The sequence below is a fragment of the Narcine bancroftii genome, chromosome 5 (assembly GCF_036971445.1).
Source record: "Narcine bancroftii isolate sNarBan1 chromosome 5, sNarBan1.hap1, whole genome shotgun sequence".
Lineage (NCBI taxonomy): Eukaryota > Metazoa > Chordata > Chondrichthyes > Torpediniformes > Narcinidae > Narcine > Narcine bancroftii.
The window spans coordinates 86,983,978-86,999,953 of record NC_091473.1 but is presented as its reverse complement, the minus strand read 5'-3'; the positions used below and the strand labels follow the sequence as shown (position 1 = coordinate 86,999,953).

The following is a 15,976-nucleotide window of genomic DNA, read 5'->3' as shown; positions in this document are numbered from 1 at the left end:
ATATTGTTGATAGTAGCATTACTTCCACTCCCTTCCTCCTTTCACGTGCTTCCATAAACAATCCACTTTTATTTATCTTATTTCATCTTTCATAAATTAAGCACAAAAATTATTCAGATTTGTCTTGTTTTCTATATGCTGCTTAATACAAGCATCATAGTCGTATCCTCTCAAAGCCTTGCTTATACACTTGATTAACCCCAACTCTAATCAACAATTAACCATAGATTTCTGTAGTTGGCTCTCACACCAAGAAACATCAACTATGCTTTCGTTCAAGGACAATTATGAAATAAAACATTAATCTAACTTGCATTCATTTTCTTCAATGATTACACCCTTCTTTGTAAGTAAACTTTTTTTCAGGATTGGATTTCAAAATATAGTGGTTATTGCCAAACAGGCAATTCAAAAGTGAATGTGAATACTACCTGTATTGATGGTAACTGGAAGCTTATGGACAATTGCTATCCTCCAACAGTAGAATAAGCAAACCACAGCCTCTATTCTTGTTTAATGATCTATAGGACTGCTCCCTGGCAGTTTGTAATCCCATAACAGAAAATGCTGGTAATATTTAGCTGTTAATGAATCAATGCAATCACTAACCCTCTCCTTCCACAGGTGTTCCCTGTTGGATTTTCTTCACCATTTGGAACATTTTGCTGATTTCCCATGCACTTTAACTATTCACCTTATTCTCCTTAGTAATGCCAAATGCAAGTAATTCCTAAATAGCTCTATTAATTGAGTATCTAGAAGTTTTAGATTTTTCTCCCGTTGTATGTTGCAACTTAGCGTTAATACAGTAAAACCCTTGGTATTTGGGGATAAGTGTATTTTCTGGTTGCTTGAGGTTGTGTCGATTGGCAAACAAATGGAGCAGTGTGTCAATTATGAAAAAGATTTTTTTAACCTTTTTTTGGTTGATGAGGCTGCTTGAATTCTGGATTCCAGGGTTTTTATTAAACTGTAAATCATTACTGTTTATTATGGGTTTTTTTAAAATTAAGCTGTAATAGATCTTCTTAAATTAGCTTTGGCTCTCAATTTAAAATTCCAAGTTTCCATTTTTAAAATAGAACTGTTAGAACTCAAAGGTCTATTTTCCCAATTAAATGTTAACAAAAGTAGATCTACAATTTTTGTTTCATAATGTAAAGAAAATCTAGTCATAAATTCTTTTCACATCATCAAGATTAGAAATCTAAATCACTTCTGGATCATTTTATCAGCTTTCTATTTTAAACAAGAACTGCTATGCTTTTTCTTCACAGTAAATGACAACTGGTTGGAAGGGCAATGTAAAGGAAACACTGGAATTTTCCCAGTAACCTTCATCAAAGAATTAAGCGAAGCTGAAACTAAGAATCCATGAATGAAACATTACATTTTTGAAGAGGTCCTTTTCTCCAAGAATATCAAGATTAAGATAAAGTTTGTAGTTTGTATACATAAAATGGTGATCCTCTGAATATGGATATGTTTCTTCCTTGTATGTGTTGAGTTGCAAGGTAACTTAGTGTCAGTAGTTTGTACCTTGGGATTGAGGATTGACTTGCTTTCCCTCCAATTCTTTAGGTTAAGAGGTGTTTGATGTGGGAGAAGTGGAGGAACCGCAGACCCTGCCATGTGAAACTAAAGGTTCCTGCTAGGTCGGGAGGTATTTCTATAACTTTCATTGGCCTTTCAAATGCTGAAGATTCCAAGTTCCCAATGTCCCAATGCAATTTCATGGGCCAGGGTTTCCCAACCAACCAAAACCCTCAAAAATTAAAGAAAAAATTGAGCATATTCTCAAATAATTCCACTTTTCTTAAGGGGAAAATGATTTAAATCATTTACCATGAGGAAGAATCTGATTTTTGGCATATGGATAGAATAGAATGAATTAAAGTCTTGAAATAAGGGATGTTGGCCTTGGGAGACATCATTGTTGGTTCTTTAATCCCGCCAGTAAATATTGCTAATTTTGCAGCATTGGTGGCATATCTTTCCATTTCTTTGACAGGTCTGTTACTGGTAGTCCATGCACAGATATATAGTTAGGAAGAATTTAGATTTGTGGTTCACAACCATTTTTTCCCCTCACTCACATCCCTTCTTAAGTAATCCCTTATTAACCACAGAGCATCTATGGAAGCCTCAAACATTTTACATTTGTCAAATAGTGGATCAACATCAGGACAAAAATGAGAATCTAACTTTGGACAGATGTATTCTATGTACAACTTTAAATTGTATTAAACAATGCCGTGCACAGAATAAAGTATTATCAGATCAAGCGTGTTATCCCAATTTTCATCTGAAATTGATGTATTCAAGTCTCGTTCCCATTCATTCTTGATCCTGCCCCTGAACATATCCTTTGGTCCATCAAAGTACTATAAATAATTGCTATCAATCCACCATGGGAAAATGTTAAATAAAAAAATAAATCTGTTTTATCAATTTTGAGCAATTTTGCTAAGATGGAGAGACAGCATAGCACAAACTCATATGTAATGGTTACAGGATGTTATGTCTTGCTTGAGTTTGGAGAAAATTAGATATAATGTTGAAGAGATCAAGGTTGAATTTGACTAGATACAAAGTCCATTCATGGATTATTATCATAATTCGATTACTTAGGCAGGGATGCTCTGGGGGTTTTCTATCCAATGTCTAACAGTCAATACTCAATTCTTTGCATTTTATTTGCTTGTGACCCTGTTTAGTAGGAGAAATTAGATTAGTATGGGTTTTTTTTTCCCTTTGTTATAACTAGAAGAGATTGATTTAGATAATCACAATGTATATCTCAATATTGGAATACAAGGTGAAATTCTCAAGGATATTTCACTTTTTGTGAATTATATAAGACAATTTATAATTGATATGTGACTCATTCTGCCATGCATTATAGAAAAGCTAATAGCTAAACAATGTTTACATGTAATATTTCTCTATCAAATTAATAAAAATAATGGAATATTCCCACCAATTCTTGAAAAGCCTTGGTCTATGACTGATCAAACTGAAGAGCATTTGGGATCATGCTAAGAACAGAGTCTTTGAATCAGCTCAAAGCACTGTAAATGGCAGAACACATCACCTCACAAATGACCGACTCACCTGCCTCTCCAGGCACCTTCTACTCCATCTGGGGAACTGTCTGTGATTTGCTTATGAGCCAGAGAATCCACAAAACCAGCTTGGAAACAAATCCTGCTCAATCCCAAAGGACTGCCTAAAAAGCAGAGAGGACACAGCAAGCTTGAGGGCCTACACCTGCTTCGCATTCGTATGTACCTTAAGAATAATTCAATAAACTTAGTAAATTAATTGCCTTTGTTCTCCTTAATAGAACTTCAATTGCTTGCTTTGTAAACATATTTTTGCACCAAAGGCAAACTCACTTGTCAACCATGACAGAATCATGTACTTTAGAAATGACAAGAATGGCATTGTCCATGTTCTCTAGCTCAAATAGTAGATTCCATGACACACTACCTAGATTTGTTTTGGTTAGCTGGTGTTCAACAATGCATTTTTATAAGTTTTGCAAACATGGGTTAGTTATAATATCATGAATTATTTTTCTTTCTTTTTGGAAACAAATTTGGAATAGTACAGGTCCTTTGGCCTATGACGTTATGCCGACCTATGTAAACCTACTCTACGACCAACAAATCATTCCCTACCTCACACTAATTTTTCTTCGATATGTACATCCATGAGTTAATCTGAGTCTTATGAATATTCCATTGCTACCAGCCTCCACCACCCCGCCCAGCAATATATTCCAGACTCACCACTTTGTGTATTAAAAAACCATACCTCTCATGTTTCCCTTAAACTTTCCTCCACTCACTTTACAGATGTCTTCTGGTACTTGCTATTGTTGCCCCAGGAATAAGGTACTGGCTGTTTACTTCAACCCCTCATGACTTTATGTACCTTATTAAGTCACCTCTCATCCTTCATCAAGCCAAAGAGAAAAGCTCTAGCTCTGTCAACCTGACTTCATAGGACATGTTCCCCAATCCAGGCAACCAGAACTGAACATAATACTCCAAGTGTTTTAACGAGACTTTTATGGAGCTACATTAGTTCATGGCTCTTGATCTCAATCCAACTAATAAAAGCCAGCACCATCTGTCCTTTACAAACTCATGCTGAGAAAAGCTCATAAATCGTGTCCCTAAGAATCCTCTTCAATAGTTTGCCCACCATTGAGGTAAGACTCATTGATCTATGGTTTCCAGGATTCTTTCTCTTGCCTTTCTTAAAGAAGGGAACTACATTTGTCATTCTATAATTATCCAGTACCCCTCACATGGCTGGGGAAGACTTGAAGATCATTGCCAATGTCCCCGCAATGGCTTCCTGCAGTACCTAGGGTTTATCACATCCAGTCTGGGGAACTTATCTAAATATTTTTAACAAGATCCAGCACTTCCTCATTCTAAACCACAACATTCTCCAGTACATTAGCCTGTTCTATGCTGACATCACATTCACCAAGGTCCCTCTTCCTAGTGAGCATCGAAGCAAAATATTTAGGACCTCTCCTAGCTCTAGACACATGTTCTCGCCTTTATCCTACCCTTATATTAGTCATACTTTTGTTCTACACTTGTGCATAATGCTTCAAGATTTTCTTTGACCCTGCTTGTCCAATGTCTTCTCGTGCCCCCTTATAGCTCTCCCAAGTAATTTCTTAAGAAATTTGGCAAGTTAGTTTCCCAAATATGTTGTCAACAACATTCCAATAGGCCCAGATAACATTGAAATTCAGTGAGTCAAGACAACTAATTTCAGTATTGCAATCAATCTTACCCAATAGTTTTCAGTTCAACTTAAAAAATACAGGCAGTACATCTCTTTAAAGAATGCATTCTTTTTTTAGCACTATCTCAACTGGCTTTCTGTCACTTGGCCAAATCACTGCCAGGAATATGATGGGCATTTTGGACCTGTCAGAAATTTGGATTACATTGACCCCTAAATAAAATTGTCCAAAGGAAACAATTTTACTTTAGAGGAAGGATAATGTTAGCAAAATGAAGGGGAGAACAATGTGGGGTGGGGATTGCTGTCCTGAGCTAATAGCAAATTTAACAGCATCAGGCTTCAATCAAAGCTGTCAACCAAACTCCATACCTGAGACTTTGCTACATTTTTCTTTCCATTTCCCCAAATCAATCATATTCAGTACCACTGGCTGCTCTATTCCATGGACTCTTCGTGACTAGCCCAAAGGTTCCTGCCAATGCTGCAGCCAATCAGAATTTTTTAAAAAGTGGAAGCTTTGCTTCTCAAATGTCAAAATTTTGATGCCATTCATCTGACCCAGACTTCTCCAGAGAACTTTGGAGCGTACATCTAAACCTGCATGAAGACTGCTCATTTATGTTTCTATGACATCACTTAATTCCATTCACAAACTCACAAGTATGGATTATGGCCTCAGAAGCCCATGTTACCTCGAGTTCTAACAATCCTAATTCATTGCTAGCCAGTCTGCTTTGATCCATCTCAATAAACGTGAACAGCCCAAAATTTGCTGCCTCCTTCCCAACAGCCATTGTATACTGATTTAGGTGCCTCTCAATCTCAAAATTCACTTTGTTAAAAGTCCTCTTTAAAACCTGCCTAAATTTGGTCCTACATCTCATTTGTACCAATGTCAAACATGGTTTGACAAAATTTCTGTTCATATATCTAAAAGGTGCAACATAAATGCAAGTTGTTCAGCTTTGACCATTTCATTTCTCAATTGGTACCACCAGCAAATTTAACTTTGCTAGAGAGTTAAACTTGTGATGCAGCAGTTTGCCTTATAGCTCCAGGACTTGGGACTGACCCAGGGTGTGTCCCACCTTGTTTCTCCACTTTCCTTGCACATCCTGATAATTTGATGGTAAATTAATTAGCTGTTGGAAACTACCACTTGGTACAAGTGGCAAAAGGAATCCAAAAGGAAATGCAAAATATATTGCAAAATCCCCATTATCCAGAATTCAAGCAACTGGGAAAAAGAAAAATTGAGATGATAAATAATTTCAAATAAATAAAAATTTAAATAAAGTTTAAAATTGTAATTGTTCTCTGAAATAACACAAACCTTTGGTGAAGACAGGGAACAAATATTCAGCTAGTGGAATGCCTTGGTTGTGCTATTTGAATAAAGCTGTATTTGAAAACATTTTTTGTGTCGCCCAGGGTAAAGAGCTGGTTGATGCTGCTCGTTATTGGCTTCCTGCTTAGTAATAGGCTTTAATCAGTATATTATTAAGTATATGTCTGTAAACGTGGGGGAGAGGGGGGGGGGTTAATGCTGTTACAAAATTTAAATTCCAATCACTAATGCTGTAAGTTACGGGAATTACCTGTGTTACGAGCCCAGAGGACCCCAAAACCCAGCAGCCATAGATATTCACCAAGACAAATGGTTACTTTAACAAAATTTACTTTTAATTATCTTTAAACATGAAAACAGAATCACACTTTATCACTATTGACTTAACTAATCTAACTTAACCCCCTTCTAATTCTAAGTGCACGTATGTGTAAGTTCAGAAAAGTTTGTTAATTCACAGTCCAATCTCACTTCTCATTCCTCCAAGTTCACTGGTTGCAGGCAATTCTTATACCGTGCACAGAATTTAACATTTATAAAGTTCACCAGGCTTTGGTGCTTGAAAGGCAAATGGTTACCACTCAGGACGGTTCTTGTTGGTATTCAGAGAGATTCATTGCATGCTGACACCCACAACTGATTCCTTTTTTAATCAGCTACTTCAGTGTCTTGCTAAAGAAACTTTTCCCCTCAGGGTTCTCCAGATGATAACCTCTTTCTTTCAGGTCACTACAGGGTTCCTTTTAGTTTCCCTTATTTCAAGTGAAACATTAGACAGCCAGTCCTCTTCTCTTGCATGAACCACAAGGGTTTTGACCAGGCTGAACTAAGCACTCACAACCTGTCTTCCAAATGGGTTTTTCCACAAGCTTGCCAACTTGTCCTGTTCCAGTCTCAGTTGCTGTTGCTGACTGTAACACTGTAGAACTGATCTCTGTGTGTATGTCTCTTCTCTCTCTGTTTATCTCTTTCTGCTTAAAGAACCACATGACCCTCCAGACAATCTGTGGCTCTCTTGGCCACTCTCCAAAGCTTTTTCAAAGCCCGTTGGCCCTGAAATGTCTTAGCATGAGCAGAGCTCCGGGATTTTAAATAAGATCTGTTTTAAAGTGTTTGTATGTAACCTACACTAACAAGCCTGCCCCAATTTATCTCCCAAAAACATATCTACATACTGTCACACGTGATTAATTAAGGACTGCAATACTGATCTTATTCAAATTGCTTTACATTTTGCACTATCTTTTGTCCTTTAAACTGTTGATTCTTAATGCTGGTGGATTAGTTTATTAGTTAGGCATTGTAAGAGTGAGTCTCAAGCAAATTTGCATATTCGGCATCTCATACGGTGCTGGATACTGGGAGTTTTACTGTAATAAATTGTAGGGATGCAGGGAAATGGGGAGGAGAATGGTGTGAAAAAGAATGGCCTCCTCCTGCATCATAAAAGGGCATTTGTATAGAGCAACTTTTAATATATAACAAGTCACCAAACACAAAGCAATTTTAAAGCATAGGAATTCCTACCTTTTTAAACAATTTCCCCACTTGATTATTTCTTCATTCTGCTGCAGTTCCTTAGAATATATTGCATGCTCAAAGGTCTGACTAAAGGAAGCAATAATCACTCAGTGTAAAAGTTTACAATTGTATTTGGTTTTGCTGGTTATTGATGGACTGCAACCTCCGATTTTCTGAAATGCCCTTTTTCTTTAAGAATGAGTACGATGAAGAAAAAACCTGCATTAGAACACTACCTTCCTGACCAAAGAATCTTCCAGTGCCTGACAACCTCAGAAAAGCAGTACCCAAGTTGTGCACATCAATTCCCATGAATAAATAACAAGATTCATTTGCTTTTACTGATATCAAGGGATAATTTGGTACAATCACTAAGGGGAATTTCCTTGCCATTTTTTGATGAGTGCAGTGGGGTCTCCCTAGAAGAGCAGACAAAACCTTCTCTGAAATAAAACACCTCCTCCCAAAAGCACAACACTGGATCACTATTGCACTGGGGTGCCACCTTCAATTTTTGTACTCAAGTCTCTGCAATGAGTTTTGGAATGCCCAAATTGCCAACCAAGGGTCAAGAATGCAACATTCTTAAGAACAATTCCATAGGTCGCTATAGTACCTCCCCAAATGATCCCTCATTTATAATTCAAGAACAGGACATTGCATCATTTTATTCAAAAACCAGAGCATTTAAACTAGGCCCAATCCTACTCTCATTCATTTGCAGCAGAGATAATCATATAACAGCAAGGAACTGTGACATTCATTTCAAACCTGCATGATTTAAATATAAAGATTAGAAATCTTGAAAATGCAAGTAGCACACAACACAATATATCTTGCATCTTTAACAATGTTTAATGTAAGTTTAGCACCACACCCATGTTTGTAGATTTTTCCTTCAAGGATCACCCTCAAAAGGAAAACATTGTGCGAAGAACCAAGTGATTAAACATAAACTTTTATTTAGAACATGGTTTCATTTATTGAAGGCAAAGCTGATTCCAGCAATTGCTGCACAAGTTCTTACACAAAAGAGACATGAACACAAAAGCTCAGAACAGATTTTATTTTCTTCCAAGGGCCCTATAATCTTTCTTGCAGTGCTCCTGTTCCCCAGAAATGTAATTATTCTGAACAGCATACATGCATGCAGGTTGTGAATTCATGTCCTGGTACCTCTGCTAACATTCTGGGACTTGTCAGCTCAGTGAATACACTTGAGGATGAGGTGATTCAGTACCAGAATTGCTTTAGATTTAGGTGACCAGAGCAGAATGGTGGAATGTTTCAGTGGGTTGACTGTACAGCAAGACCTCGAACTGGCACAAAGTACTGGTGGACTTCCTTTTTATATATAAATATATATATATAAAAACAGTGAGTGGAGGTGGTCTTAGCTGCTTTTCAGTCTTCAGACTGTGAGAAGTTGTTAAATATCATTTCTCAGAACAATTTTTCCACACCTATCCTTTCTAGTGTTGCACTTCTTATCAAACCTGGCCTGAATGATCATTACCACCACCATCTGAGCGCTCTACTTTACCCCCACAAGCATGAGATATTGATCTTGAACAGCTTTCAGTGACTTAGACAATGTAACTCTTCAATTGCAAAATAAGAACAGAACACATTGGTTTCCTGTAATTACATCAGCTTTTGCCATCAGAAATCATTTCTTCTGCAAGTACTTTTTCATTACGGAAGAATGATTTTAACAGACATTTTTACATGGGTCTGCAAACAATACATTCAGTCAGATCTTTCCACAAAGCTCAAAAAGGACAAATGTTTGTTACATTCAAGATCCTGAAACTTACTGATAGGATGACCACAGTGTGTGACCCATGCTTTTCGTATAATTTTTCCTTTAAATTGTAAATGGGAGTAGCAGGTGGCCACATGCAGTAACCAACATCCACAAGTACGAGTGGCCCACTGACTCACATACCTGCTTTGTGCCCCATTTTGCTGAACCAGCAGCATTGCTGGACCCTTTTTCCACTTTGAAAGACACTGCCAAATCAGGAATAAAATTTACCATCAGACAGAAGCTGACAAAAGCTGTTTTTATCTAATAATTAAAAAAAAGCCAGAACTAGAACTAAATAGATAAATTAACCCATTTCAAGGTTGGTATGCTATAGTAAAATTTATAGCTACTGTTATGATCAAAAACCACTAATTTAAAATCCTTCGCAATTTCTGCTTTTTTTTTGTTTAAAGCAGAGCTCTGTTGCACGTCTTATCAACATTTGAGCTAGGATTGCTACAGAGCGTATCACAAGTATTTAATATTGTAATTACTACTGCAGCTATCGACATTAACTAGTTTTTTCCTTTTAAAAAATCTAATCGCTAAAGGTGCAGTGATGTGAAGCTGCTTTCAAACACACAAAACTCTTGCCTGTCTGAAAAGATGCCTTCATATAAATTTACTAACAGAATGCCTCCACGTCCTTATGTAATAGGTTTGAGGAAAGCTGACAAATGGGCCAGTGTCACTACATTTAGAGATTACAAGCACACCTGTTCCTTAACAGAGCAGAAGATCACTCTCAAAAACCATGACAGAGGATTTAAAAAAAAAACTTAACCACATCCTCACTAGCAGAGCATTCATTAGCTGATTCTCCTCTTATTTTATTTAACACTACCTCAGCCCACTTGGGTTTTCCTTCCTATTTCATCTCCTTTCTTGCCCAACCATATTAGAGATGTATAAAATAGAGAAGAATATAGGGCATCTTTCAGTAGAATCAAGTGGTTAGGAGATAACTGTGAGGTGGGTGATGGACCTTCCTCTGGAAGTGACAGGAAGCATGTAATGTTCTTTTTTTGTTTTTTTTTCCTCAGCAGCAGCTTTGTGCACACGCAGCACTGGTGGAGTGCTTACGCCCTCTCTCCAGTAAGAAAACACAAAGAGAAGGCTGCCACCTGCAGGGGACCGTGGGTTGTTATGCAAACCCAACATGCCTTGAGTTGTGTAACCTGGATTCACCGGTCATGCCATTGTGCCTCTCAGTGTGGTGGGTTCAGTGTGCCGAGTCCTCGCTGTTGCTTCTGCTGCATTAGCAGCTGCTCCAGTGCAGAGGGTCCAGGATGCATCATTGAACTTGACCAGATTGACTGAAGAGTGGGGGAGGAAAGGAAATAAAAAAAATCTGCACATTATGATAATTTAATACCTTCAAAAAATCTTCTCAGTGGAGTAACAGTGTAGACAAGGACAATTTCCAGCCAAATCTTAACCCTAAAGCAATAATATTCTCTCTTGAGACAGCACTCAGGCTATGTCTATGCTTTTCAATTAATTTCATGGCTCAAAGTTTAAAAAGTGTCAAGAATAATTCTTCATAGCAGCGAAACTAATCACTGTAATGGCATTGTCTTTACCTAAAATTAAAACCAAAAGAAAAACAGTGATTTTAACATTCCAATGAGCAAAAGGTTCAAAGGAGACATGAGAAAGAACATCTGCAGATGCTAGGCTCTAGTGCAGTGCACAAAAGTGCTGGAGAAACTCAACTCCATAGGAAGTAAAAGGCAGTCGATGTTTCAGGCCTGAGCCCTTCACTGGAAATTCCTGATGAACGGCTGAGAAACAAGAGACTGCAACGTTCAACGGAAGTGATCACAGTGATTTTTAAATAAAATTTGCTCCAAAAAATTATTCTGTTGCAAGAATATTGTTTGTTCCAAATATTTAACTACTCTATCATAAATCTCAAACAACTTTCTCAAAAAATTGATGATTTATCATAGGACCCTTAATCAGGTGTTTTAAAATTAGAATATACAAGAAATGTTCTACTTTCTACTAAATATTAATCACACAGTAAAAGACTTTTTGAAACCATTTCTGTATTCACTTTGGCCAGTATTTAAATATATCTGGCATGAGTGAACTGTTACCACAGACACTGTAGAGCAGTGGTTCTCAATCTTTTTCTTTCCATTCACATACCATTTTAAGTATTCCCTATGCCATAGGTGCTCTGTGATTAGTAAGGGATTGCTTAAGGTGGTATGTGGGTGGAAAGAAAAAGTTTGAAAACCACTGTTTTAATCGTACTTAATTGACTTGTTATATGCACGGTTTCATAACTCCAAAGGAAATGCACCAATGACAATTTTTCTCAAGCAAAATATTTCAGTAACAAGGCGATCTATGCTTATGTGAAGAACAGAAGGATGATGAGAGTGAAGGTAGGGCCATTTAAGATAACAGAGGCAAATGTGCCAGGAAGGTAGGGAAGGCCCAAAATGAATACTTTGCTTCAGTATTCACAAGAGAAAAGAATCTTGGTCAAGGTGAGGTCAAATAGAACAAGTTGATATGCTGGACCACGTTAAAATTAATTTTGAGCAAGTGCTGGATCTTCTTAAAAACATTAGGATTGATAAGTCCCTCTTCACCACAGAAGAGATGATGGGGGAATTGGAGAAAGGCAAACGGGATTCCCTTGATTTTAAAAAAAGGTAATAGGGAGATCCTGGGAATTATAGACCAGTGATTCTTACATCAGTGGTGGGCAAACTATTGGAGAGGATTCTTAAGGAAATGATTTAGAGAAGTACAATCTTCTCAGAGACAGTCAGTATCATTTTGTGAGGAGAGGTTGTGCCACATGAGCCCAATTGAGCTTTTTGAGGAAATAACAAAATAAATTGATGAAGGTAGGGCAGTAGATGTGTATATAGATTTTAGTCAGTAATTTGACAAGGTCCCCCATGGGAGACTCGTTCAGAAAGTCACGAAGCATGGGATGCATGGAACCTTGGCTGTGTGGATTCAGAATTGATTTGCCCGTGGAAAGGAGAGAGTGGTAGTGAATGGAAAATATTCTGTCTAGAGGTCAGTGACTAATGGAGTTCCGCAGGCATCTGTTCTGGGACCCCCTACTCTTTCTAATTTTTATACATGTCCTGGATGAAGAAGAGGGATGGGTCAGCAAGTATGCAGATGATATGAAGATTGGAGGGGTTGTGGATGGTGCTGAAGGGTGTTATAGGTTACAATGGGATATAGACAAGATGCAGAATTGGGTGGAAAAGTGGCAGATGGAGTTCAATCTGATCAGTGAGGTGACCAATTTTGGTAGGTCAAACCTGAAGGCATTGTACATGGTTAATGGTAGAAGATTTAATAGTACAAAAAAACAGAGACACCTTGGGGTCCAAACTAAGATTTCTCAAGGTCACCACACATGTTGATAGGATAGTTAAGAAGGCCTACGTTACGCTGGGCTTCATTTATCAGGAGATTGAGTTCAGGAGTCATGAGGTAATGTTGTAGCTCCATAAATCTCTGGTGAGACCAAACTTAAAATATTGTGTTCTGCTCTGGTCACTTCATTACAGGAAAGATGTGGAAGCTATGGTAGGGTGCAGAGGGTATTTACCAGGATGTTGCCTGGATCAGAAAATGTGTTTTATGAGGTAAGGTTAGCAGAGCTAGGGCTTTTCTCTTTGGAGTGAAGGAGGATGAAATGTGACTTAATGGAGGTTTACAAAATTCTGATAGGCCAGCTCCTTTTTTCCAGGGCAGGAATAGTAAACCTCAGAGGACACCTGTATAAAAGGGAGAAAAATTTAGGGGAGAAATCAGGACTACATTTTTTTTCGACACAGAGTTGTGGGTGCCTTGAATGCATTGGCAGAAGTGGTGCTGGCGGCTGGAACAATAGACTCTTAGGCACATGGATGAAAGAAAAAGTGTTATGAAGTAGAGGGAGTTTAGTTTTTTTGGTAGCATATATGGGTCAGCACAATGATGTGGGCTGAAGGGCCTATACTGTACTACAATGTTCTATAATTAAAAATTAATTTCATTAATCTGGATGTCAAAGTCCACCAAAGCCAGACAATGCAAGGAGAGCTGGCCTTCTTCCTTATGGAAACCTAGATAGCAACATAATTAAAGTTCAATTTTTAAGTTTTAATAAAAAAGGCTCAAATTAAATTCTCAGTCATGATGAGATCTGAAATGATTCTCTTATTTGTTGTTCCAGTAAAGTTCAGGACATCATTGAATTTAAAGAACTATTGTAATAATGTGCACAATAAAATAACAAAGCAACTCATAAATTGCAATTAGATAAATCTATTTTCATTTTCTTGGCTGAGGAACAAAATGTTACTTGTGATACTTGTACACATAATTTTGAATTCTTGTCAATTTTAGGATAAGGAATGGTTTGGCGTTAGAAAGAATCGAAATACTAGAATTGACCTTGTAAGCAGAACTTTTATTTTTCTTATTGTATGGATTTGACAGACAATTTGGAATGATATATTGACTAATAACCATTCATTTCTCATAGCACCTGGGTAGGAAACCATGCCACAATCTCTGGACATCCAAAGCAAAATTATGGCACAGTTTCTAGGATTATTGAAGAGCTATTCACCAAATTTTCAGTCCAATCCATACAATAAAACAAAACTTCTGCTTACAAAGTCAATTCCAGCACTTACATGCCACACAAACTCGATTACAACCCCTCTTTCTTTTCCATATGTCCTGAAAATCTCACAAGGTCATTTATACTGGGGCTTTCAACCTACCAGCAGTTGACCTGTCAATGATAATGACGCTCATAGTTACCTATCCCTTCTGCTTTGATCATCTTGACTCCAGCAAAATCTCTTCTCTTTCCTATCCCTATCATTGAAAAAACACACAAATGCTGGAGAAACTCAGCAGGTCAAACAGTGCCTTTATGTAGCAAAGGTAAAGATACATCACCAACGTTTCGGGGTTGAGTCCTTCAACAAGGTGTGGTGGAACATGAGAGATGTCTGAACAAAAGGGGAAGAGAGGAGGTGGGGGTGGTGAGAGTGGGAGATGATAGGTAGAGAGGGGGGAGAAGAGTCTAGGCTAGGTGGAAAGAGAAAGGAAGTAGGAACTGGAATAATTAGTTGGGGGGGGGCAAAAGAAGAAAGGGCAAGCTGATTAGTGGAATGCAGTGAACTCCAGCTCTTTCAGGTAGCCAGAATACCCCGATGTGAAGCCACATATTCTACCCCTATGCAGCTGTCTGGGTACCCACCTGAAAGAGCCTGACGCGTCTCCGAGGCACACTCACCAACCCTCCTCCAGGAGGGATAATCTGCAGATCAGCAAAGTCCCCCGATGTACCTGAATGCAGCAGGCTGAAAGTGGCTGCTCAGGAGAGGGCTGATGGCACTGTCTGGCGGCACCCAACTCCCTGTTGCCGGACAGCCCCCCGCCTCTCTAGCCGCCCCTGTCCCGACGTACTGCTAACCTCCCCTTCTCAGAAAGGCAGGGTCTGTCAGGCAGCAGGGCAGGGGGGGCTTCAGGCAGCAAGGAGGGGGGCTATCAGGCAGCGGGAAGGCTGTCGGGCAGTGGGGTGGAGGCCATCGGGGCAGGGGCGGCCGGTGCAGACTGTTACAGCCCAGCTAGCTGCTCCTGTGCTGGGGTTGCTCTCTGCAGCTGGAACTATGTGGGAAACACAGAGCGGTTCCACCTGCGTGGGGGATTATGTGTAGGGAAGACCGCCATTGCTATGCCACATATTTATGACAGGTGGCACCAGTCAACCCGGTTCCTTCAAATGTGGAGGCACTTCTGGAAAAACAGGCCCTTTCAGGTGGGCTGTGGCAGCCTTTTAGGGCTGCCACCTGAAAGGTGAGTCTTTCGGCTGACATCCGCTCCTGCAGCCGCCCTCAAGGCAGAAGATACACCTGAAAGTGGCTAATGTTCGTGCCCTGAGGTTAGAGAGTGCCCATCCTCACACTGCCCGTTTCTACCTTCTACCTAAGATACACAAACCTAACAATCTGGCAGACCCATCGTCTCTGCTTGCTCTTTCCCCATGGAACTAATTTCATCCCATCTTGACTTCAGCTTTTCTCCTCTAGTTCAATCCCTCCCCACCTACATCTGCAACACCTCACACACCCTCCACCCCCTTCAAATTCCCCAAACCAGACAGCCTCATTTTTACAAAGGATGTCAATTCCCTTTACACCTCCATTCTCCACACAGAAGGCCTCAAAGCACTTCGCTTTTTCCTGGACCTCAGACCTGAGTAGACACCTTCCACCACCACCCTTCTCCGCCTGGCAGAACTTATCCTCACCCTTAACAATTTTTCATTTAACTCATCCCACTACCTCCAGATTAAAGAAGTCGCCTTGGGTACCTGCATGGGTCCCAGCTATGCCTGCCTGTTTGTGGAGCAAAACATGCTACAAGCCTACACAGGCAAGAACCCCCCCCCCCCCCCACCCCCAGTACATCAACAACTACATTGGGGCAGCCTCAAGCACCCGCATCAATTTCATGGCCAATTTCCACCCGGTCCT

The 15,976-nt window shown here is 39.2% G+C and overlaps 2 protein-coding genes across 8 annotated transcripts in view; one reads left to right on the top strand and one right to left on the bottom strand.

Moving 5' to 3' along the window:
* Positions 1-3,256, top strand: part of ncf2 (neutrophil cytosolic factor 2) — a 56,102-nt gene extending 52,846 nt beyond the window's left edge. The window contains exons 15-16 of one of the 4 annotated variants that reach the window (XR_011357707.1): positions 1,278-1,655; positions 3,127-3,214. Coding sequence is in view for 3 of the 4 variants with exons in the window: in XM_069938208.1 (XP_069794309.1) it covers positions 3,127-3,233 (107 nt within the window). In the remaining variant the exon portion in view is untranslated. Of the gene's footprint in view, positions 1-1,277; positions 2,965-3,126 lie in introns of those variants that run through there. The other 3 variants (XM_069938208.1, XM_069938210.1, XM_069938209.1) reach the window with 3 other exon arrangements.
* A 5,225-nt stretch (positions 3,257-8,481) lies between these two features.
* Positions 8,482-15,976, bottom strand: part of smg7 (SMG7 nonsense mediated mRNA decay factor) — a 136,842-nt gene continuing 129,347 nt past the window's right edge. For all 4 annotated transcript variants that reach the window (XM_069938203.1, XM_069938206.1, XM_069938204.1 and 1 more), the window contains one exon: positions 8,482-10,771. In XM_069938203.1, coding sequence (XP_069794304.1) covers positions 10,664-10,771 — 108 coding nt within the window. In that variant the 3' untranslated portion in view covers positions 8,482-10,663. The remainder of the gene's footprint in view (positions 10,772-15,976) is intronic.